This window comes from Indicator indicator, chromosome 24, assembly GCF_027791375.1.
Source record: "Indicator indicator isolate 239-I01 chromosome 24, UM_Iind_1.1, whole genome shotgun sequence".
In the NCBI taxonomy this organism is placed as follows: Eukaryota; Metazoa; Chordata; class Aves; order Piciformes; family Indicatoridae; genus Indicator; species Indicator indicator.
In genome coordinates, this window is record NC_072033.1 from 281,566 (window position 1) to 306,053 (window position 24,488).

Sequence of the window (24,488 nt, forward strand, 5' to 3'; positions counted from 1 at the left end):
GGGCCTGGACATTGTCTGCCTGGCCTTTTAGCAAAGCCTTTGACACTGTCTCCCACAGCATCCTCCTGCAGAAACTCTGGCACAAGGCTTGCCCAGTGCCCTCTGCAGCAAGGCCACCTTTAATTTGGGGGCAGTGCTTGGTGTTGCATGCACTGCTGGCTGGCTGAATAGCATACTGGCAGAAGATGCCTCAGGATGGCAGACTTTCAGGCAAGACACTGTGCTGCTGCCAAACCTTCCTGTCCCAGCAGCAGTCAATTCAAACAAAGAATTGGTGGTGGACGGGGAAAAAATAAAAATCTGTTGTGGACTCAAAAGCTTGACATGGTGACATTTGGCTGTAAGCTCATTGCTGAGCATGGTCACAGCTTGAACCTTGGCTGACACGGCCAGCAGATCCAGAGAGGTGTCTGTCACTGTGCTCGGCTCTGGTGAGACCTCATCTGCAGTGCTGTGTCTAGCTCTGGAACCCTCAACAGAGGAAAGACATGGAGCTGATGGAGTGGGTCTGGAGGAGGCCACGAAAATGATCAGGGGTTTGGAGCAGCTCTGTTATGAGGACAGGCTGAGGGAGCTGGGGGTGTTCAGCCTGGAGAAGCGAAAGCTCTGGGGTTACCTAGTAGCGACCTGCCAGTACCTGAAGGGGACTACACAACGGCTGCAGAGGGATTGTTTGCAAAGGCCTGCAGAGACGGGACCAGGGGCAATGGTTTGAAAAGAGAGAAGAGTAGATTTAGTTTGCTGTTAGGGAAAAGGTTTTGCGCTATGAGGAACACTGCTGGAACCCTGCAACAAGTTGCCCAGGGAAGGTGGTTGAGGCCCCGTCCCTGGAATATTCAAGGTGAGGCTCGATAGGGCTCTGGTCTGATCTATTGGAGGATGTCCCTGCTGACTGCAGAGGCATTTGGAATGGATGCTCTTTAGAGGTCCATTCCAAGCCAGACCATTCTGTGATTCTATGATAGAGCAGGGTGAGAAGGTAGAGGGGTTGCTGACTTGACTGCTGAAGGGCTGTGGTTTCTCTCTGTAGTGGAAGTTAGGCACTGTTGTTCGACCCTGAGTACTTCAGATTGTTGTGACTAAGTGAATGCCGGTGGAGGTGTTTCAGTTATGGACATGGAAGAGATAGCAGGTGGCATGTCTGTCAGCAGCTCTAGATCTGTACAGCATTAGCTGGACTCTGGACTCAGAGAGAGCACCCAACCGGTTCCTCTGGAAAACACGTGCCTGCAAAGCTGAAGCAACATTCTATCTCCATACAAAGCAATTTTAGTAGCATGGGATGTGTTGTGAGCAGAAGCTGTGCCTGTGTGTAGGGATGGAAGTTCTTCCCTTTAGAAGGTGGTGTAATGGGCTGGCTGCAGAGCCCTTGGCTGGGAATCCAGGCTCTTCATAGGCTCTCCTACTGTGGGCTTGGGCATCAGATTCCTGCAGTGCCTGATGGTAGGGAGTTCTGTTGTGCTCCTTGTGAAGAAGAAAGTGGTGGTGATGGTGCGATGTGGGGGATAGTCTCTGGTTTTATTACTCTGAATAGGTTTCTTTTGCGTGTTACAGGAAGGTTTTGTCTGCTTTCCCTCCTCTTCCCCCATGTCTTTGTTACATCTGTTTCTGAACTTCAGCTTACATGATCCTATGCTCCTCTTCTAACTTGAAGCCGATCAGTTAGAAGCCATTCCCTGCATGTTCTCCAGAATTTGTCCATCTCAGTGGAGGGGAAGTGCTCTGAGCTTCATGGGCCTCATTGTGACAGTTGTGTGATGTTCCCAGAACTTCCTTTGTCATCTTTGTAATATGTTTTAACTAAATCTTTGGACCCCATTACCCCCTTCTGCTGCAGTTAAGTTCTCCCATCTGTCCCCAGTGCTGGTTTTTAGCTTTACTATCAAGAAAGCTTTACTCTTGAGTTGTCAACGCCCAGATGTCTGCCTTTTTCTCCTTGCCATTATCTTTGTGAAACAAAGCAGTGTCTTAGTTTTTCTGTATTTTCTTCTCAGAGGAACTGACTCTTCTTCCTTGTCTGCAGTCTGATGTGCAGATGGCTCCTTGATCCTTCCCTGTCCATCAGCCTCCATAGAACCATTACTGCTTGTTTGCTGCGATCAACCTCAGCTTTTCTTTGCCCTAACACAGCACTAAGACCTGATGTACTTCAGATGCAGCTCTCCAGGATGCTTTTCTTCACTATGCCATAATCTTGAAACATGCAGCTCAGAAACACCGTTTCTGTTGCTTCATGCTTACAATTCCTGACCAAGCTGTCCTGTGTTCTTGTACCATGCCATGCTGACACTGCCTGCAACACTCCCAGTCAGTGCCTGCCTGCCTGTGTACATTTGTGCAAAGCCTTCTTCTTTCTGCACTTACTCTGGCTGGGATTGGTTTTAGGTTGCTTTGTGTTCCTTGTTTCCAGCTGCTTCTAATACAGTGTCTGGGTTTTCATTCATGTGCTGCATACCTTCAGTTTTGCATCACTGTTGCCAGGTCTGGGTCTTAGACTTAGGCATTCTGCAAGTTAGAAAGTACTTGGAAAAATGGAAATAATATTTTTGTACTGGTAAAACGAATGGGAAATTTCTGTTTGAAAGCTGGTTTTAAAAATGCCACCTCCTGGCCTCTGCTGGGGAGACACTGGAACATGCTGAAAGACAGACTGAAAGACTGTTCGACAGACTAAAAGAGTTGGGGTTGTTCAGTCTGGAGAAGAGAAGGCTCTTAGGTGACCTTATTGTGGCCTTCCAGTATCTGAAGGGGGCTACAAGAAAGCTGGGGAGGGACTTTTAGGATATCAGGTAGTGATAGGACTGGGGGGAATGGAATAAATCTGGAAGTGGGGAGATTCAGGCTGGAAGTGAGGAAGAAGTTCTTCCCCATGAGAGTGGTGAGAGCCTGGAATGGACTGCCCAGGGAGGTGGTTGAGGCCCCATCCCAGGAGGTGTTTAAGGCCAGGCTGGATGAGGCTCTGGCTAGCCTGCTGTAGTGTGAGGTGTCCTGCCCATGGCAGGGAGTTTGGAACTGGATGATCCTTGTGGTCCCTTCCAACCCTGACTGATTCTGTGCTGCCCAGGGAGGTGGTAGAAGCCCCGTCCCTGGAGGTTTTTAAAGCCCGGCTGGATGTGGCAACCTGATCTAGTGTGAGGTGTCCTTGCCCATGGCAGGGGCGTTGCAACTAGATGATCTTTGAGGTCCCTTCCAACCCTAACAATTCTATGATATTTTTAATGCTGTGTGCACATTAGTGCTTGGACCTCAATGTCTGTGTTTGCAAATCCTCGCTTCTCTTCTGTGCTGTTGAGTACTAGGGACAGGAACTTGATTTGTGTTCAGCCAGCTGGCCAGTCTGTGCCTAGGTGGCCAAGAAGGTCAACAGCATCCTGGCCTGGATCAGCAATAGCGTTGCCAGCAGGAATAGGGAAGGGGGTCTTACCACTCTGTAATGGGCAATGGCAAGGCCACACCTTGAGAACTGGGTTCAGTTTTGAGGCCTCCACTCCAAGAAGGACATTGAAGGGCTGAAGCAGGTCCAGAGAAGGGCAACAAGACTGGTGAGGGGTCTGGAGAACAGGGCTGGTGAGGAGCAGCTGAGGGAGCTGGGGTTGTTTAGCCTGGAGGAGACTGAGGGAGACCTCACTGCTCTCTACAGTTCCCTGAAAGGAGGTTGGAGCAAGGTGGGGGCCAGACTCTTCTCCCTAGTATCAAGTGACAGGATGAGCACAAATGGCCTCAGGGTGTACTGGAGGAGGTTCAGGTTGGAGATTAGGAAAAATGTCTTCACTGGATAGGTCACTGGGCACTGGCACAGGCTGCCCAGGGAAGTGGTGGAGTACCCATCTCCAAAGGTGTTTGAAGGATGTTTGGATGAGGTGTTCAGGGACCTGGTCTGACAGCTGTGTACAGGGAGGTGTCAGGTCATGGTTGCAACTGATCTCAAGGTCTTTTCCAGTTAGCCAATTCTGTGATTCAGGTGTTTCATTAAAGGTTTCTGAAGTGCTGGCAGAAGAAATAGGAGCTCATCAGGACAGGGCTAGGTACAGCTCAGATTTGCACAGCAGATGCTTTCAAATGTTCTTCATTTGAGTCTAAAGACTTCCCTTGGATTTTTTTGGGAATCTAATTAACTGTGGTAACTTATGCCTTCAATCTTCCTTTTGCCTAATTTCATTCGTTAGTTGCTCCTTGGAAAGTGAAACAAATTTCAGTTTTGCTTGAAAAAGTAGCTCTGACCTACTGCTGCTCTACTCTGAAAGGAGCCAGGCTTCCCTGGGAGGGGAAGACATACAAAAAGCAGACAGCAAAATAGTGACAAACATGAAGCCAAATCTGTGAACAGCGGTGAACAAATAAAATACGCACTTGAGAGAAGGCAAACTCCAGTGTGCTGCCTCAGATGCTATCTCTGACTCATATCTGTCAGCCAGTTTGCTGATAACACTGAACTGGGAGCAGGTGGCTGATACCCTCTCAGGCTGTGCTGCTATTCAGCCAGACCTGGACAGGCTGCAAAGTTGGGTGGGGAGAGATCGAATGAATTCCAGCAAGGTCAAGGGTTGAGTCCTGCTGGAGAACAACCACCCCATGGACCAGTACAGGCTGGGGGCTGAGCTGTGGAGTGCAGTGTAGGGGAAAAGGACCTGGGGGGTCCTGGTGGACAGAAGGATGCCCATGAGCCAGCACTGTGCTCTTGTGGCCAAGAAAGCCAAAGGCATCCTGGGGTACATTAGAAGGGCTGGGGTGAATAGGTTGAGAGAGGTTCTCCTCCCCCTCTACTCTGCCCTGCTGAGGCCACAGCTGGAACATTGTGTCCAGTTCTGGGCCCTTCAATTCCAGAAGGATCTCAGGGAACTGCTTGAGAGAGTCCGTCCCAGAGGCACAAAGCTGCTGCAGGCAGTGGAACATCTCCTGTGAGGGCAGGCTAAGGGAGCTGGGGCTTGGAGCTGGGAGCAGAGGAGCCTGAGGGCTGCCCTCATTGCTGGGGATAAAGATGTCCAGGGCTGGAGCCAGGCTCTGCTCAGGAATGTCCAAGGACAGCACAAGAGGCACTGGGGGCAAGCTGGAACAGAGGAGGTGCCATGGGAACAGAAGGGAAAACTTCGTCACTGTGAGGGTGCTTGGAGCCTGGAGCAGGCTGCCCAGAGAGGTTGTGGAGTCTTCTCTGGAGAATTTCAAGACCCTCCTGGACGTGTTCCTGTGTGCCCTGCCCTGAGTGACCCTGCTGTGGCAGGGGTTGGACTGGATGATCTCTGGAGGGCCCTTCCAACCCCTAACATTCTGTGATCTATGGCAGTACTATGTACACAGGTATTAGCTCTTGGGCAAAGGACTGATGGAAGCAAGATGTCATTTGCTAACAACTCATTCTTTCAAGCACTGACATCATGACAGACAATGTTTAGGAGCACAGCTGCACAGTTTTCCCTTAGAAGCTGCTGATCCCAAAGACAGAGCCAGCATTGCAGGTTTGTTCTAGCCTCTCATAGCTAACGTGTTTGAGTGCATGCCCATTTCCTAACTTTTGTGTTGTAAGTTTAGGAAACCGTTTGATAAATACAGCAAATGCATGTTTTGTTCTTACAGTAACAAAATCTTGTAGGAGAGCAGATTTTCTTGCATCAGTAAAAGCTGCAACTGTTGATCAAGATTACAAGTTTAGATGCAAGTTCTTGGACTGTTCAAAATCCTTCCGCAAAGCTAAGTTATTGCATTACCACATGAAATACTTTCATGGAGTGGAGAAGGCTGCAGAATCACAGCAGAACCCTGTACAAAGAAATATTCAAACCAGAGCTTCTTTGGCTTCTGAAAAAGCTAATCAAGAAAGGTCAAAAAGAGGACAGACCGCAGCTGGTTCATTGTGTAAGTATGTTGCGATTTCTTCCTTTGTCTTTAAACAGCAGCACACAGGGCAAACAGGAGAGAGAAGAAATTCATTTTCTTTTGGCCTGAAGGTGTCTCTCTAGGGCTCCATCTTAGCATATTCTTTGTGGAGAAGCACAATGTGCTTGAGCATTGGTTTAGAGAAGATGAAACTAAAGCAATTCCCTCATCTAGAAATGCAGATCATGGGCTATAAGGACCCAGCCTTGCAGCTGCTTTGTTTGGCACAGCTTACTGGAGTGTTAAACCTGTGCCTTCTCTTTCAAAACTGCAGTTCCCTGAGTTTCTGACTGGTTTGTTGTTTGGGGTTTTTTTTTTTTTTTTGTTCCTCTGGCTTGACAAATGCCTAGACAGTGTTCAAAGAGTGTTGCCTGTAGTAAGGAAAACAGTCTGGGTAACTCTGGTCCTCTCCTATTTCTTCCTTAGTCTTTGCATTTCACATTCTGCCCTTAGGAGTGTGCTTGGCTGGAAATTCACTGCCAGTGTCTGCAGTGTTCCACTGCTCTCATTGCTGGAGCTGTGGGAAAGAGTCCTGTCTTTACCACAGGCAACTAGTAAAGCTCTGCTTGAAAAACATGCTCACACAGCTGCTGGGCAGTGGAAAGGGATAAAGCATTGGGCATTTTGGGTCCTTCCCTAACCATAAAGTCAGAGCTGCTTTGCAGTCTTCAGAATCCTGGGAACTCCTTCTTCATCTTGTTCTCTGCAGTGCTCCTCCTGGCATCTTGCATAACATCAGAGTGACAGGCTAGGCCTGACTGTGACCTGTAGTGTTTTTATAACCTCTCTAACCTTTCCTCTTGGGGACTGACCTTTTTATACTGCAGGTCCATAAAAATCATCACCTCTTGCTTTCAAGCTGAGCCCGGGTTATACAATCCAGCTTTCTCTTTGCTGAGTTCCGTGGTGGGTTTGGCCTTCCGTTTGATCTTTCATTACTCCTCTGTTTAAGAGTAACAGAGGATGGCCAGTTGTATCCTGAGCCACAGCTGACTACAGCAGGACACATCCAGCCTTGCTTTGCCTGCTGTGTCCCACAAACGTTTTTTCATTGGAGGTGCTGTTGCCCATTCCTAACAAGTGTAACTTTGTGTATGCTGCACCTGAGCTGCTATGCCCAGACCCCTCTGTGACCCTCAATAATGCAAAGCCGTGAGGTTGCATTAGGGAGAGGGAGAGTTTTCTGTTAATGCCTTGAGACCTGCTGACTTCTGTGCATTGTACTTTGCATGCAGCTTAGATGAAACCCAAGTACTGCCTTGACAGGCACACCCGAGACAAGCACTTCTGCTAACAGCTGCACAGGGACCAGAACAGGCTTCTAGAGAGGTCAATTGAGCACTGCACAAAGGTCTGAGGATCCAGAAACTCAAACCAAGTTTTTTGAGCATGGGCTGCAGGTGGTTTCTCAAACTCTGCCTTGCAAGAAAGAGTTGCTGAAGTTTGACAGTTCAGGCTGAGGTCAGCTATCATGTTTACCCTTGGAAGTGGATAGAAGTGGAGGTGTGGTGTCTGCTAGATTTCTGGCAGCTGGGTGCTTGTTGCAGTAAGAAAGGACTGGAGCAGCAATCTATGGTCACATGCATGAACCTTCGGATGTTTTCCTTCGTGATCCCTTCTATTGTCCTGCAAAATCCCTTGGTTCACATGTGCTCCCATGCTGGGACTTGTGCCCTACAGACATTGCAAACAGCCTCTTCTGAAGGTGCCAGTTTTCTCTTTCAGATCTGTCCCTCTGTCCCCGTTACTTTGCCTGAAGTGCTGCATAGTGCCTTTAATGAAGGCCCTTTGTTCTTTCCTGACCTAGAGCACTCCAGGACAGCAAAGCATGGAATACCTTCATTTTTCCTGGGAAGAGAGACTGAGAGCTGGGGCTTTTGAGTCTGAAGAGGGCTGAGAGGGAGTCTTACCAATGTCTATCAATATCTGAGGGGTGGGTGTCAGGATGAAGGTGCCAGGCTCTTTGCAGTGGTGCCCAGTGATAGGACAAGGAACAGCAGGCACAAGCTGGAACCTAGGAGGTTCCACCTCAGCATGATGAGGAACTTCCTTGCTGTGAAGGTGCCAGAGCCCTTGAGCAGGCTGCCCAGAGAGGTTGTGGAGTCTCCTTCTCTGGAGACTTTCAAGACTCTGTTCTGGCAGGAATGTGGGACTGGATAATCTCTGGAGGTGCCTTCCAACCCCTAGCGTTCTGTGATTCCATGATTTCATTCTTTGTACCTGCAAACCATCATTTGAACATATGAACTGTCTTGACTTTGAGCCTTTGTGAATTGGTGGATTTAATGTTTTAGTAAAACCTTTTCAAGTGAATGTTTGACAGAACCCAGCTCCTGCTGAACAGCTGTTCTGACATCTGGCAGTCTTGAGTGCTCACACAACTGCTGCACCACATGTCAGACCTTGAAGAGGGTCCTGCACTTGAGAGGTACTGAAGCTTTGTCAGGCAGCTCTAACCTCACTAGAAGTGACTGAGTAGGGGAGTTATGTGTATGTGCAAGGAAATGCCATCGGAACCTCCACTGAGGTGGCTGCTGTGCTCTTAATGCCCTTCATAAGCACTTAGTGACAGACTTGACATTGCCTGCAGCACAACTGCCATGCTGGCAGGGACCTCCTCAGCTGGCACCCTTAGGCTCCTAGGGCAGTTGCATTCCCCCGAGGCATTTTGCTTCAATGAGAGTTAAATCTGCTTTGAGGACTTGAAAAATGCTCTGCAGCATCAGGCTGCAGGTTTGATTTGTGGGTGCATGATGGCAACCTCAGTCATGCAAGCTGCTGCCCTTGGCTCTGTCCTGTGTGTCATGTGTAAAGTGTCTTCATGCCAGGAGTACTTGGGAGTGTCCATTAGTAGAAAGCTCCCCATGAACCAGCAGTGGTCACTGACAGCCCAAAGGCAGCTGTGTGCTGGGCTGCATCCAAAGCAGGGGGATAGCAGCAGCACAGGGAAGGGGATTCTCCCCCTCTGCTCTCCTTGAGACCCCACCTGCAGCACTGCCTTCAGTTCTAGGGCCCCCAGCACAAGAAGGTGCTGGAGAGGGTTCACATGAGGCCACAAAGATGATCAGAGGGCTGGAGAACCTCCCTGTGGGGACAGGCTGAGGGAGTTGGGGCTGTTCAGCCTGGAGAAGAGAAGGCTCCAGGGGGACCTTAGAGCAGCCTTCCAGTACCTGAAGGGGCTCCAGGAGAGTTGGGGAGGGACTTTTGACCAGGGCTGGGAGTGGCAAGATGAGGGAGAATGGCTTTGAGCTGGGAGAGGGGAGAGTGAGAGTGGAGATGAGGAAGAAATTCTTTAGAGCGAGGGTAGGGAGACAATGGAACAGGTTGCCCAGGGAGGCTGTGGATGCCTCCTCCCTGCAGGTGTTCAAGGCCAGGCTGATGAGGCCTTGAGCAACCTGGGCTAGTGGGAGGTGTCCCTGCCCATGGCAGTGGTTGGAAATGGATGTTCTTTAGTGTCCTTTCCAACCCAAACCATTCCATGAATCTCTGAATCTCAGCCCACAGGACACCCAGGTGTCTTGTGCCCTTTGAAACATGGTAGGATAAAGGTGGCCATAGAGTTCTTCAGGTGTTAATTTGAGAAAGTGAATTGAGCTGTTGGGAAAGGGGAAGGTTAGGAGGCCGGAAGAAGGTTATCTGGTTTTGTGTACATCTTTTCATTGAGTTTTGGGGTTCCTGAGATGGAATTGTGTAAATATTTTTGAACCTTAATGTAGAGTGGTAGGCAATGGAGGAAGGCTGCAGCAGGGCTGGTTTCCATGGCTTCTCAGCCTGCACTGGCTATTAACAGTCTGCATTCAGGGAGGTTGTTAGCACAGGTAGGTTCCCAGCTTGTGAAGTCCCTTAATCTTATTTTCCAGCAATTTTGTTACACAGAAAAACGTTTTGTCTGTCAGCCACTAGTCATGGAAGTCCTCAGATGACACAATTCTGTTCGTAAGCAATCTTACCAGAAAGTGGTAATCTTACTTGTATGAAAGTAAACAGGCCAACAGCACAACACGCAACTAAACAAAGCCTCCTCTTTATCCTTAGACTGCAAGAGAACTTGGTTGAACTTGTAATCAGTGTCTTTTGAACACAGAATTCCGCACCCATACTGCAGGATTTTTTTAAGTGTTTTCTGGATTTATGACTTATGCATGCTGGAATGCCTTAGCAGGGAGTATCCTCTGGGTTTGAGAGTTCTTAGTGGACAAAATATGCCACTTTCCACAGTCTAAGCACCCAGGGAAAGGCAACAGTGTGTTGCCTGCCAGGGCACAAAGGTACCTTTATGAGACAGTCTTGAGTTTGGTCTCATTGCTGTCTTCTGTTGGGGCTGCTGTGGCAGGTGACCAGAAGGCAGGCTCTTGGTTACAGAAGTAGTTACAAATCATAGAATCATAGAATTGTTAGGGTTGGAAGAGACCTCAAAGATTATCTAGTTGCAACCCCCCTGCCATGGGCAGAGACACCTCACACTAGATCAGGTTGCTCAGAGCCACATCCTTACAAACCTCCAAGGATTAGGCTTCTACCATCTCCCTGGGCAACCTGCTCCAGTGTCTCACCACCCTCGTGGTGAAAAACTTCTTCCTAACATCCAATCTGAATCTTCCCATTTCTATTTTTTTTCCTGTTCCTCCTAATTCTCTCACTCCCTGAGACTGTAAAAAGTCCCTCCCCAGCTCTCTTGTAGCCTTCTTAAGATACTTGAAGGTCACAATAAGGTCTCCTCAGAGCCATCTCTTCTCCAAACTGAGCAGTCCCAACTCTTTCAGTCTGTTCTCATAGGAGAGGTGCTCCATCCCTCTGAAATGGCTCCTCTTCTTGCTTTTCTTAGTTCTAAATGCAACCACAGAGTGAGAGGACTAGGGTAAAAGTCATCTGATGGCATGTGCATTTCTTTTGCCTGAAGAGATGAGCTTGATTCTGCAGGCTGTGCATTGATGTGTCTTAACATGTTCTGTTACAGCTTGCACTTGACTGCTGCTCAGGGCCGAGTACTTGCTACCAGCTCTGCTCTTAAATCTGCTCTCTAGGACTGTTTTCCTTCTGTTCTCAGTCATCTTCAGGTACTGTACACAGTTATACACTTAGATGTGTCCCATGAAAATCTGGCTCCCATGTAAGTCAGCAGACAAGGAGGCTGTCTTTTTGAGATGCTTATGAGGATGGACTTGGACATTCCTGATGCAATTCAGCAGGCTGTCACCTTGGCTCCTGGGCCTGGTTGGCTGAGATCCTTGATGTCATAGTGCCAAAGAGCAGTGATTTGTCTTGTTTACTCTGGCTGTCCTGTGTGATGTGCAGCTAGAGTTCTCTGGCAGCTTCACCTCTTTTTCCATGAGCAGGACTCTTCAGTAAGAAGAGAAGAACTGTGTGACTTGAATAGTGAACAGAACCTCGGGTCAGGCCACACCTGCAGCTTGTGATTTGGATCAGTTGTAGGCAGTGATTCTCCTGTGTTCCTGCATCCCACTCTTGTTTGAAATGCTCCTTCAGCTGCCCTTCCTTAGCTGTGCAGAGCTTCTCTGTGCCACTTCCCAATGCCTCCTTACCCAGCATACTTGTGAGAACAGGCTCTGGTTTCCTGTAAGTCAGCAGGGCCCCTTTTCTTCTGAGGGAAATAATGGTAAAGAAAATCTGATCCACACCTGCCAAACTGCATTGCTTCTCTTTTCATCTTCCTTCAAAGTCTCAGCTTTGGGGAGTGCATTTGCATCCACTGTTTCTTTGGGGTCAGGGAGGGGAAGCAACAAACCAACCAAAGCAGCAGAAGCCTCACAAGTTTTAGCCTTTCAGTCAGTTTCTGTTGCAGAGCTTTTCCATGGTCAGCTTGCTGGGTTTGTGAGATGAACAGCAGTTCTGGTCACAAACGCTCCTCTTGCAGTTGCTGAAGTGCACTTCTGTTTTGAAAGTATTAAAGCTTGGACTTGGTCTTTATTCTCTTTGTAGATGCTCCTCTACACATAGCCCTAAGGAGTACCCCATATAGAGATGAAAAGATAGAAAGGAGAAGAAGTTCAGCTCCTGTAAGTGCACTAAACAATCACCGCCACGCTGTTAGAGGGCAAGCCAAGAACCACATAACCAGAGCACCACGGAGGCCTCCAGACACAGCAGTAGTTGAAAATGGTATGGCTTTGGCTTCATGTGGCAGAACTGCACTTGGGGGAAGCTTGGGCAAGTTGGAAGCATTGTAAAGAACTGGCAATACTGCTGGGAAGTGTTGGGCTAACCTCCTGCAGAGCTGGGTTCTGTATTGTTGTGCAATGCAGGATGTGAACAGTGTGCTTGCACTGCTCCCTCCCAGCAGATGCAGAGTTAGTCAGGGCACTGTCTGAGTGTCCTTGCCCTGTCTGCTGGGGTTTGTTCTGCCCAGTCAGTGGCTAATGTTTGTAAGATGTAAAAGGGCATGAGAAGGTTGTTGCTGGTTTGTTTGCTATATGGCTCTTAATCCTTTTAAACTCTTAGTTGTACAAGGCATGAAATATTTTTGAACTAGTCCCAAGCCTGCTGAGATTTGCAGACTCACAGAATGGGTTGGGTTGGATTGGACCTTAAAGATCATCCACTTCCAACCCCCTCCCACTGGATCAGGTTGCTTAAGGCCTTGAACACCTCCAGGGAGGAGGCATCCACAACCCGTTCCAGTGTTGACCTCAGTTGTTCTTTTTTGCCATTCTGGAAGACTAAACCAGCAGAACTTACTTGCATCCCTGTGGGCAGGCAGAAGGAAATGTCCAGAGGATCCTGACTGCTGGAGGACCAGCAGATGAGGTCAGAGGGAAGAAAGGGATTTGGAAGCTCTGTGCTGAGGCTTTAAATAGGAATCTTTTTCCTTTCTCTTTTATTTTTTCCTTCCCCCTCCCCTTCCCTCCCCTTTTTTTTTTTTACCCCTCTCAACAAATGCTAATTCAAGGAGGGTGAAGTTTGCCTTTCATGCTGCCAGCCATTGTGCCTTTGCAGAACGTGTGCTTGGGTGGCAGGCTGCCAGCAGCACAAGCAGGTGGTGGGGCTGCTGGCAGCACATGGCTTTAGCAGCTGTCACTAACGAGGTGCTGAAAGAGGAACCTAAGCGACAGCAAGAAAGGCTCAAGGACTGGGAGGATGGGGAGTTACAGAGCTGAAGGCTCTTCTGAAGTGCTAAGGAACATGTCTGCTGCATGCTCATCTCAGCTGGTGAAATGGGACTGAGCTTGCTAGCCTCTCCCAGTGAGCTGCTTGCACCATAAGTACGAAGCCCTAGACTGAGAGCTGGGAAGCTTGTATGGACGGGTACATAGGAAAGCATAGGTTAGGTTAGGTGAGTGGCAGTGAGGTGAGTGGAGAAGTGGCTGAAGGACAGAGCTCCTAGGGCTGTGGGCAGTGGGGCAGGGTCTAGTTGGAGGCCTGTGGCCAGTGGTGTTCCCCAGGGGTCAGTGCTGGGGCCGGTCTTGTTCAACATCTTCATCAGTGACCTGCGTGAAGGGACAGAGTGGACCCTTGGGCAGTTTGCTGCTGATGCAGAACTGGGAGGAGTGGCTGAGACCCCTCAGGCTGTGCTGCCATCCAGGGAGAGCTGGACATGCAGAGGAGAACCTCATGAAGTGCAGCAAGGGCAAGTGTAGGGTCCTGCACCTGGGGAGGAACAAACCCTGCAGCAGTACAGGTGAGAGTGACCTGCTGGGAAGCAGCTCTGTGGAGAAGGACCTGGGAGTGCTGGGGGACAACAGGATGCCCATGAGCCAGCAATGTGTCCTCATGGCCAAGAAGGCCAATGGCATCCTGGAGTGTGGTGAGTAGGTTGAGGGAGGTTCTTCTGCTTTACTCTGCCCTGTTGAGATTACACCTGAAGTGTTGTTTCCAGTTCTGGGCTCCCAGTTCAAGAGGAACAGGGAACTGCTGGAGAGAGTCCAGAAGAGGCTATGAAGACACTGAGGGGCCTGGAGAGGAAAGGTTGAGAGCCCTCGGGCTGTTGAGCCTGGAGAAGAGCAGCCCCAGAGGGGATCTGCTCAATGCTCAGCAAGAGCTAAAGGACAGGTGTCAAGAGGATTTGTCAGTGGTGCCCAGCGACAGCACAAAGGACAGTGGGCACAAACTAGAACCCAGGAGGTTCCATCTGAAGATGAGGAGAACCTTCTTTCCTGTGAGTGTGCCAGAGCCCTGGAGCAGGCTGCCTAAAGAGGTTGTGGAGTCTCTTCTGGAGAGACTCCAGACCTGCCTGGACATTGGGATCCTGGGCAACCTGCTGTGGGTGGCCCTGCTGGGGCAGGGAGGTTGGACTGGATGATCCAAAGCTCCCTTCCAGCCCCCACTATTTTGCAAATTGTAAACCAAGAGTAGGATATGGAAAGCAAAGGCCTGCATACACAACCTTGGGTTGTACTTCATGGCAAGTGCTCTGGTAGCATGCTTTGAGGATGGTCTTGATTGACAGCTTTCCCCCAGTCATTCACAACTAGGATGGGTTTTTGTTTCCATGAAAACAGACTGGAGAAGAGATGATGAGAGCAGCAGCAGCTCAGGACAGCTGAGCTGGTTGTTACTCTATTTTCAATGAGAACAAAATACTTGACTGAGGAGATGCTAGAAGCTGGGGGGCTGACACCATCAGGCTGGTGTCATAATGGTACATTATTGTGTGCAAGCTCAATAATGTAGAAATTGGGGATCAGAACTCTCCCAAGGTTTCTTTTTTTAATCACCTCTGAAGCTCATCAATAGTAAATGGCTATTGGCGTATAGTTGATTTCTCCCACATGCTGCTGGAATTGTGTTGTGTTGGTCAGATGAGGGCTTCAACCAGCCCATACCAGTGATGGTAGCTGGGAATTCTTACCAAGAAGTGTTCTGGGCTTGTCTGATTGTTCAAAAAACCCATGAAATTATGCCATTGCTAAGCAAAATAAGTGTGTCTAAGTCTTAAACACTGAGTTGGAATGTTGTTTAATTTCAGCTGTTGTTGAACATGAGAAGAACAAAGAAAGCAAATCCAAAGACTATGGAAGGCCTAAGTCAAAGAAGAAAAAAAAAAAGAAAAAGAGAACTAAGCCTGGTAAAGCTTTTATGTTCTTCTGCAAAGGAAAGCAGCTCCCTTGGTGTCCTTTGCCTGTTCCCCAGTTCCCTGCTCTGCAGAGCAGGCACTGCAGACAGCTCTGCTTTCTTTGTGACTCTGGTAGTTCTCCTGCTGTTAGGTGGTTGACATGAAATTGTGCTGGGCAAGAGAAGTTGCTCTCTGGTTGAGGTGCATCGTTAACGCTGTTAGCAGCGCTTGTGTGGCAGATCTGTCAGGCTTGCAGCCTGGCTTCCCTCAGCAGGGGCACTGGCAGGTAGGGGCTTAGAGCTATCATTTAGGTTGGAAGAGAGCTTTAAGACAGAGTCCAAGGTTAACCCAGCACTGCCAGGGCACCACTAAGCCATGTCCCTCAGCACTGCATCTACACAGCTTTTAAATCCCTCCAGGGATGGGGAACCCAGCACTGCCCTGGGCAGCCTGGGCCAGGGCTTGACAACCCTTTTGGGGAAGAAATTGTTCCTCATGTCCAACCTAAACCTCCCCTGAGGCAGCTTGAGACTGTTTCCTCTTGTCCTGTTGCTTGTCACTTGGGAGAAGAGACCGTCTCCCACCTGGCTTCAGCCTCCTTTTAGGGAGTTGTAGAGAGCAATGAGGTCTTCCCTCAACACCCCCAGGTCCCTCAGCTGCTGCTCACCATCTGTGTTCTCCAGACCCCTCATCAGCTTCATTGCTGCTCTTTGCACCTGCTCCAGCACCTCAGTGTCCTTCCTGTAGTGAGAGCCCCAACCCTGGTATTTGAGGTGCAGCCTCCCCAGTGCAGGAGGCTGAGCACTGCCCTGCTGCTGCTCACACCCCTGCTGACACAGGCCATGGTGCTTCTTGGCCAGCCAGGTGCACATTGCTTCCTGCTCAGCCAGCTGCTGACCAGATCCCCCATGCCCTTTTCCAGAAGGCAGTTTCTGGCCACTCTTGCCCAGACCTGATCTCTGCCCAGCCCAGGCTGTGCCCTGTGGGTTAGCTCACACAGGAACTCTTCTGGAGCTTTTCTCCACACATCTAATTTTCTTTTCTGCCCATGCAGCCTGCTGTGTAGATGCACCAGGACAATCAGAGGTGCTTTCTGTGTACTCCAGTCTGTGAGACCAGGAGTGTGTGTGTAGCCCGTATGAATAACAGTGAGAAGCGAGGGGGTTCTCCAGCTCACAGTGCTGATGCAGAAGTGCCTGTCATGCAGAAGCAGTAGTAGACAGGTTCACCCTGCAGGACAGTTAGGGTTCTGTACTCAGGCTTCTCATTCTTTCTCACTTCAGTCAGCAGTGAAGGACGACTCAGCTGCCTAAAATTTTTCTGGTTCAAATAAGAACTTTGTTGTCTCTAGAACGCTTGTGAATCTTTCAGCAGCATAGAGAAGTCCTAGAGCCTTAACCTAGTGAGGTGGTAACGTCTGAGTTCTGTGTGCTCACTCTGGGCTTGCATGATGCTGGAATTTTCTACTGTCAGCTGTTTCTGCCTGCAGTTTTCTCATGGTGACACTTTGTTCTGGTTTCACAGAGTACTCTGGTAGTGAAGAAGCCACAGAGACTTCGCAGGAGCTTTCTCCTGAAAAAGCAGTTGTCACAAAATGCTTTTCTTCAACTAAATCGTTTGCCCACCCAAGTACACTGCTACCCTGCTCTGATTCTGGACAGCACAGAGGAAAATCAAAAGCAAATGGTAAGATGACCCTGGTTTGCTGGCTCTGTCTTTAATTACCAGTAAATCTGTGAGATGCACTGGCATGCACAAAGCTGCTGTTCAGGATCTGAATTTGGCTATTGTGCATGATTCATTTTTCCTGCCTGAAGGAGCGGAACCTGTTCATCTGCCAGAGCAAATGCTGGGTTTTTGCTTTGACTTTACTTTCGTGGAAGCTTTAAGACTGCTGCCCTTATTTCAGGACTCAAAACCATTCTGCACCCTTTGGCAGCACCTTCTGAACTCTGATAACAGTGGTCAGGCTGCTGTAATCAAGCTTTTCAAACCTTCTAAAGGTTTTTCAGAGTTAAAAATAGAAGCTCTGCAAATGCTCCACAGTCCGTGTGCTGTGTTTGCTATGTGCTGGCTCTAGGCATGTTGTGTAGATACAAGGTGAACAGGATCATGACCTGCTGAGGTTCAGACTGATGAGAAGTTCTTGAGGAGCTCTTTGTTGGTGTCTTTACAGTACTTCATAAACAGAGCTCATAGAAGTGTGGTTGCTGTGTTCCACTTTCCTAATGTTTCACTTCTTGATCAGTCTTGCTATTCACTGGCACAAGCCAGGGCACTACAAAAGGAGGCCAAGCATTTTATTCTTTCTTTTATTCTTAAAGCTCTCAGTTTGCAGGAAGCAGGCAGTGTGTGCCAGCTAGGTTATGCCCAGGAAGAGTCAATTCCTCAGTGCGTAGATAACCAATGGTGGCCACTGGAGGATTTTTTTGTTTTGTTTTGGGGGGTTTTGGGTTTTGTTGGTTGGCTTGGTTTTGGTTTGGGTTGGGATTTTTTTGTGTGTTTTGGTTTGGGTTTTTTTTTTTTTTAACAACTGTTTTCTTGTTTGGTATTGGGCAAAATACTGTCATTAACTTCAATTAATTTCATTGTATAGGGAAAAGAGGAAACATTAAAAACTGCTGAAGTGAAAGTGTCTTAAAAATTCTTCTGCAGGTCTGCTCAGTTGTGGTTTTGGAGCACATCAACCATAGCTTCATAGAATGGTTTGGATTCGAAAGGACCTTAAAGATCATGGGCAGGGACACATCCCACTAGCCCAGGTTGCTCAAGGCCTCATCCAGTCTGGCCTTGAATACCTCCAGGCAGGGGACATCCACAACCTCCCTGGGCAACCTGTTCCAGTGTCTCCCCACCCTCACTCTAAAGAATTTCTTCCTCCTCTCCAGTCTCAATCTCTGCTCTCCCAGCTCAAAGCCATTGTCCGTCACCCTGTCACTCCCAGCCCTTGTCCAAAGTCCCTCCCCAGCTCTCCTGGAGCCCCTTCATGTACTGGAAGGCTGCTCTAAGATCTCTCTGGAGCCTTCTCTTCACCATACTGAACAACTCCAACTCCTTCAGCCTCACTTCACAGACCTCTGATCATCTTTGTGGCCTCATGTGGGCCCCAGAACTGGAGGCAGTGCTGCAGGTAGGGTCTCAGCAGAGGAGAGGGGCAGAATCCCTCCCTGTCCTGCTTCTCTCCCTGCTTCAGATGCAGCCCAGCAGGTTCAGTAACTTGTCCATCTGTTGCTCAGACATTTTTGATCAGTTCATAGATATTGAAAGCAGTGAAAAGTATTGGAAATAGTTTTATCTCATCTTTTCACATTGCTTTGCTGCTTTTTACATCTGCAGAACTTGCACCACCACCCAAAGCCTAGATAAGCAAGATTTTGTGTAAGAGGAAAACTCTGTAGAATGAAAGTGCAGTGTGCTTAAGGTGCCCCTTCCAGAGCATATCCCACCTAGCTCTGAGACAGTGTACAACGTTTAAGCTAATGCTCAGGGCTCTGAGCCACTTAAGTTTGAGGACAGATGTTTCTCCAAAAGATCCAGTTCATAGCACAGCCTGGTGATTGTGTTTCTGCAGTCTGTTTTAGGGGCTGAGCAGTTAAAATCATTCTACCCAGGGTAGGTGAGAGACCACAGTCTGCTTAAGAGTAACCAAAATATTACCTTCCACTCTCCTCTAGTTCATTAAGTTCCTTTGTCTTCTCCCTCATTCTGTCCCCAAGGAAGCATAGACATTGCAGTGCTGTTGCTGAGGTAAGCATCTCAATTTAGCACATTGATCAGTGAAGGTTTTCTTGGCAGTTTCATTCAATCCCCAGAGATGCAGCACTGCTGGAAGTAGCAAGGGTGAAGCCTGAAAGAGCATCCTGGGCAGTGTGCTCCCCCTGAATGATAAACGTGTCTTCAGCAGGAGACCACACACAAATCATCCTTTCTGAAGCAGATAGGAATTCTGTGTTGGACTCTGAATGTTTCTGTAGGGAAGATGTTACTTTGGGAGATGAGTGGTTCATGAAACTGAAGCCTGTTCTCTCTCTTTGGGAGCTTTACACTCAAAGTATCCAGTGACCAACCTATGCAAAGTGCAAAACCTGGGATGAGTCTCCTGGAGTTCATAAATCCGGGTTTGCTCCTTGTGCTTCCTTGTCTGAAGATGCTGTGCCTGTGGGCTGAAGCCTTAGGTGTTGGCAGTACAATTGCAGTGGCAGGGTCTGTTAGGTTGAGGTGTGTGGAAGGGGCTATTGATACAAATATAAAACTTTCCATGGTAACAGTAAGCTTCTGGTAGCTGCCTGCACCCTGCAATAATGTTGGGATGTCGCTTGAGCTCCATGATGGACTCGTGCTTTTAGAAACCTATTTCTGAGTGCTTGGTGTGAAGTCTTGGGCTGAGAGGGATTTGACCTTTTTGTAATCACTTAGGGTTTGATCTGATTCCTTTTTGTGCAGAGGATGACACCCTGAGCGAGTCCTCTCTGGACAGCTTGCTCTGGAGTGCCGATGACTGCGGTCAGGATGTGGATGTGACCACCAACCCTGATGAAGAAGCTGAGGAAAGTGATTTTGAGATTGTTCGCTGTGTGTGTGAAGTGAAAGAAGAGAATGACTTCATGATCCAGGTATGGAGTGGGAGGGAAGTAGGGGAAGACGGGGAAGGTGCCAGTGCAGGAACGTGCACAGGGGTGTTCTATACAGGAAATAAACTGTTGTTGTCCTCTGAAATCATGAACGTCTTCAAGGTCACCTGTCAGGGGGAGCAGGGGGTTTAAGGGAATCTGGGGCAGAGGGACAGCTCTGTACAAACCAGTAATAGTTGGCTTGGCACTTGTGGACTGGCATTTTTCTACAAATCAACCCTTCATAGGTTTAGAGAATACATGTGGAAAAATCACTGCCTTGTTAGCTGGCCTCCTTTCTTCCCTCTACCTCTGAGCATTGGTCACATTCCCTCGGGTTCAGAATATTGCTATGAGATGGTGGTGCCCTTCCGCTTCCCTCCTTAGCAGGAAGCTTGACTGAAACATACAAGTCCTCAAGGTCTGATCAAAAAAATCCATATATTTGAGTTGTTAGTTCATCCATGCTGCAGTTCCATCTGGAGCTTGCAAATCCCAAGACCTTGGTCTGTGTAGAGCCACCTGCCCTTTCTCTGTGGGTGTGCTCTTTCTAGACCAGCTGTACAGAAAACTGTTTCCAAAGCACTGCCAATTATCTCTCCTGCTTAAAACTGTTGATAAAAGCCTCTTTGGAGCTGCTCTGGCTGCTTACTTGTTGAGATGTTTGTAAATGATCAGGAAAGCATTGCCCATGTGTCTGCTCTGAGACACACAGTGCCTCTTCATGTAGAGTGGCTCAGGTTGGAAGGAACCTTAGAGATCATTGACTCCAACCCCCCTGCCATGGCCAGGGATACCTCTCAAGTAGCCCAGGTTGCTCAAGGCCTCATCCAACCTCCAGGGAGGGGACATCCACAGCCTCCCTGGGCAGCCTATTCCAGTGCCTCACCACCCTGGTACTGAAGAACCTCTTCCTAAGCTCCAGTCTAACCCTCCTCTGCCTCATCTTCAAACCGTTCCCCCTTGTCCTGTCTCCCCCAGGAAAAGTCCCTCTGCAGCCTTCCTGTAGCATCCTTTCAGCTATTGGAAGGCAACTCTAAGGTCCCTCTGGAGTCTTCTCTAGGCTGAACAAGCCCAGCTTCCCCAGCCTGTCCTTTGTGGCCTCCTCTGGACTCACTCCCAACAGTTCTGTGTCCTCTTTATGCTGGGGACACCAGAACTGGAGGCAGTATTGGAGGTGGAGTCTGGCAAAATAATAATAATAACAATAATAATAATACAGTCAAAGATGAACTTGGCACCTCTGCACCTTGCAGATCTGAAGGCAGTTTTGTTGCCTTGTCTTGAGGAGGTTGTTTAGTTTGTGAAAGGATGTGGCATCCTGCTGTGGCACATGGAGCTCAGCCCATCCACAGCTTTTGAATGCACTGCTGCAGGCTTTCTGTTGCTACATTTTGTGAGGTCTGGATCCCTACCTTCTGGGCCATCTCCTGACACTTTGCTGTCAACTTTTTTCTTTATTTTTTCTTTTTTTCCTCCTGTTTGAAACTAGGAGGGGAGGCAGAAACTGATCCAAACCTTCTTCACAGACATTGCTGACTTGTTTATGGTATTTATTGCTTGAGTGGGAGGCAGAAAGCTGTTAAGTGGGAGGGGAGTGCACTGCTCAAATTGCAGTGTGGAGAACGACTGGCTTCTGCAGCAGGGCAGTAGAAACAGCTTGCTTTGCTCTGAACATCAGCAGCCTAATTCTGAAATTCTCCTAACAGTGCTGTCCTCAGCAGTTGAGTGTAATAGCTCAGAACAAACTTCCCAGGAGAATTCCTTTTGGTTTCCATGCTATTCTATGGAGCCTGCTCTAAGACCTGTGACCCTTTTAGTGCTGAGTTCATTTTGATGCACACCTTTTGTATTAGTGTTAGAGCCTGGCAAGAAGGGCAAAAGATGCCTTGTGCATGGGATATATGTTAGGAAAGGGTGCAGTGAAGGAATGTGGTCCAGAATGGTTAAAATAGTATCTGAGTGTATGGGAGAAAAAGGAGCCTGACAGTTGGGACTAAAGGGAGCTGGCTGCCGTCTGAGGAGGTGGCTCAGTGAACAACCCAGAAACAGTCTGCAGTGGCATTTTCTGGAGAAAGGAGGCTCCACAACAGACTCTGACTGCAGAATGCAGAGCTTTCAGCTAACTTGGGAGCTGGGTTGTGGATGACTTCCACATAAGGTTTGTGTGCTGCTGCTGAGAACAGTTTTCTAAGCTGAACTAGTTTGGGGTGTGCTGAGTGTATGGCAAAGTCTGCAGACTTCAGCTGTGTTCTGAAAGAGTTGCCCAGGCGAGCCAGTTACTCTCTCTGGAAGAGAGATGCAGGTAGACAGCATGGGGAGTACCTGCATTCAGCAATAAGACTGGGGAGCAAGAAGCTGCTAGCAGGATTTTGAGGAGTTAGGTTAGGTAGATGGTTTGCTGAAAGTACCAAATGCTGTGCTCTCCACTCCTTGCTGGAAAACATGAACACTGACCTTCTGTGCTTGAGTTAGCTCTTCAGGTACAGAGCAGTAATGCAAAGCAAAGATCCTGTGTTCCACAGCTATGAATCAGGAATCATGTTGAGGGTAGCTCATGTTCAGCTCTTGAGAGGGGTAGAACCAAGTCTGACACTTCCCTTGGATTTTGAGTGATAATCCTGTGTGGTCATCTGAACTTTCCAAGAGGAGGTTTATTCTCTATTTGCTACGCAGACCTTGACACTTAGAAAACTTAGATTTCACAGTGTCTGTTCTAAAGAACTCGTGCTAACGTTGTCCTCTCTTCCTTGCTCAGTCCATGGGTTTTTAGAAACATTTTGTCATTCTTTGCACTCGGGCTGTTCATTCTGCCCTTGCTTATGCTCTGACAAGATAGGACAGAAGTAGGCTGATGCTTGAGGTGCTTGTTTGAGCAGCTGCCTGTGTACCACCCTGTCTTGGCTCAGAGCTAGGAGCCAGAGCAGTTTGTGCATGCTTGTGGCTGGGCTTCATTCCTCCCAGCGGATGTAGCCCTCTTACAAGAGGGAGAATGTCAAGGCAGCTCTTCTTGGCACTGTGCTCATTGCCATCAATGTGCCTGGAAAAAAATTGATTTTAAACATAAGCTGCACCTTTATTTGTCCTGAAAGTTTGGGGGCCATTGAGGTTGAATGAAATTCTTGCACAGCTAAACTCCCAAAAGTTCAACTTGGAGATTTTGCAAAAAGCCTCTTCCTTTATCTCAAACTTGGCTTAAATTGTCTCAAGTACGTGAAGAATACCTTCATGATTCCAGGAGACAGAAAACACTTTTTGCATTTAATGTAGGTTCCTGCCTCAGTAAAAGTTCAGACTGGAAAGATCCTAGGTCAGTGCTGTTTGCTTCGAGGCTCTGCAACTTTCCAAGGAGGTTACTAGTTTTAATTTCTGGAGCCTGCTTGAAGCAGCAGCCCAGCATTTATATGATGAAAATATCCAGACAAAATGCCACTGTCCCTTCCTTTTGCCTTTTATACCTAGAGATGAGTGAGTTTGTGTGACGTAGAGAATTCTGGGGCTGTGATTCGTGGCCTTGGAGGTGATGGATGAAGAGGAACTCAGAATATTTCTGTTCTGCTTTACATACATGCCTGTTGGGTGCAGTTAGTGCTTTCATTTGTCAACCTAAATTTAAGTATTAGTGCACAGCTCTGCTTGGTTTTCCTCTTCAAAAATCCCTTCTTTGGCTTGCTTTGAATCTCCCTACCATTGCCTGGGCATGGGGCAGATCTCCAGAGGTCCCTTCCAACCCCTAACATCCAGTGAGCCTGTGAAATGAATGTGATTAAAGTCTTTTGAATTCAGAGAACTTGATACCTTTTGCTAAAGAAAGCTTGACTGCAGACTGTTTACGTCCTGCTTATGCATCTCAGGAAAGGTTTTCAGCTCCAGAGGGAACGTTTTTGCACCTTTTAGGATCTTTCTGCTTTCACTTTGCAATTGTTGTCATTCTCCATCAGTCCACATGAAGGAGGTGTGGGAAGGGTTCCAATTTTATTACAGTCTGGTGTTTTTAGTGCTTTTAGCTGGAAGAGGGGCGTGAGTACTAATACACCTTCTGTCTTAAAAGGTGTAGATGATGTGTCTGTTAATGGAGGGAATCTTGCTGAGCTCCTGGAGGCTTCATTTCTGTTCATGTGCACTTTTTGACTTTAAACAGTGTGAAGAATGTCTGTGCTGGCAGCATGGAGTCTGTATGGGCTTACTAGAAGATAACGTGCCTGAGAAATACACCTGCTATGTTTGCCAAGATCCTCCAGGTACAGAAATTTAGGGTTACAGAGCCTTTCTTGTATCTGTAGTAACTTTAGTAGTTTATATATATTATAAAGATTAAACCTCTGTTTATTTTTACCTCCCATATCTGTGTCTGTTGTTCCAGGTAATTGAGTTCAGCTACAGATGCAGCCATGTGACTCATGTGGATGTGCATGAGTCCCTCTTGTGGCAGGCCATCTGGGCAGGGGTGGAAATGCTTCACCTGGTGGCCATCTGTCACATGCTTGCCTGTCACAAGGATTGTTCTGTCCAGCTGTGGAAACTGAACCTCAGAGCACTCAGGAAGCTGAAGTGAAGCCTCCCTGTGGAAACATCCTATGGGATGTGACTGCACCTTTCTTCCAGCAGGACCAGGCTTACGCAGCCTTTAAAAGTAGTCACCAGCTCCCAGCAGCCGTGGGTCTGACTGCATCCACCAGGATAATTCTTTGTGGTGCTCTTGGGGCATGCAGTCAGAGTTGATTAAGCAATGACTGTGTGTTTGAAATGACTCAGTCCCTCTTGTGCAGCAGGTGAAATGACTCCTGTGTGGCTCTTCCTGCTTCCTGCTCTGAGCTGTGAAGCCTGACCACATGGGCATGGATTTGGCTTGGACTTGAGTCCCTGCTCATAATTTCACAAGAGCATGGGATCTCTGCCTGATCAGGACACCTTTCTGGTGTATTTACATATTTGGGTGGTGGTCTCTGCTGGGGTTTTTTAGCTGTGTAAAACATCCAACTCTTTCCTAGGTTAGC

At 48.2% G+C, this 24,488-nt stretch overlaps 1 protein-coding gene across 1 annotated transcript in view; it reads left to right on the top strand.

The window, feature by feature from the left end:
- The window catches only part of PHF20 (PHD finger protein 20), a 58,190-nt gene that overhangs the window by 16,474 nt on the left and 17,228 nt on the right, over nt 1-24,488 (top strand). The window contains exons 9-14 of the mRNA XM_054392077.1: nt 5,572-5,850; nt 11,812-11,991; nt 14,795-14,893; nt 16,406-16,567; nt 19,325-19,494; nt 23,633-23,732. Coding sequence (XP_054248052.1) covers nt 5,572-5,850; nt 11,812-11,991; nt 14,795-14,893; nt 16,406-16,567; nt 19,325-19,494; nt 23,633-23,732 — 990 coding nt within the window. The remainder of the gene's footprint in view (nt 1-5,571; nt 5,851-11,811; nt 11,992-14,794; nt 14,894-16,405; nt 16,568-19,324; nt 19,495-23,632; nt 23,733-24,488) is intronic.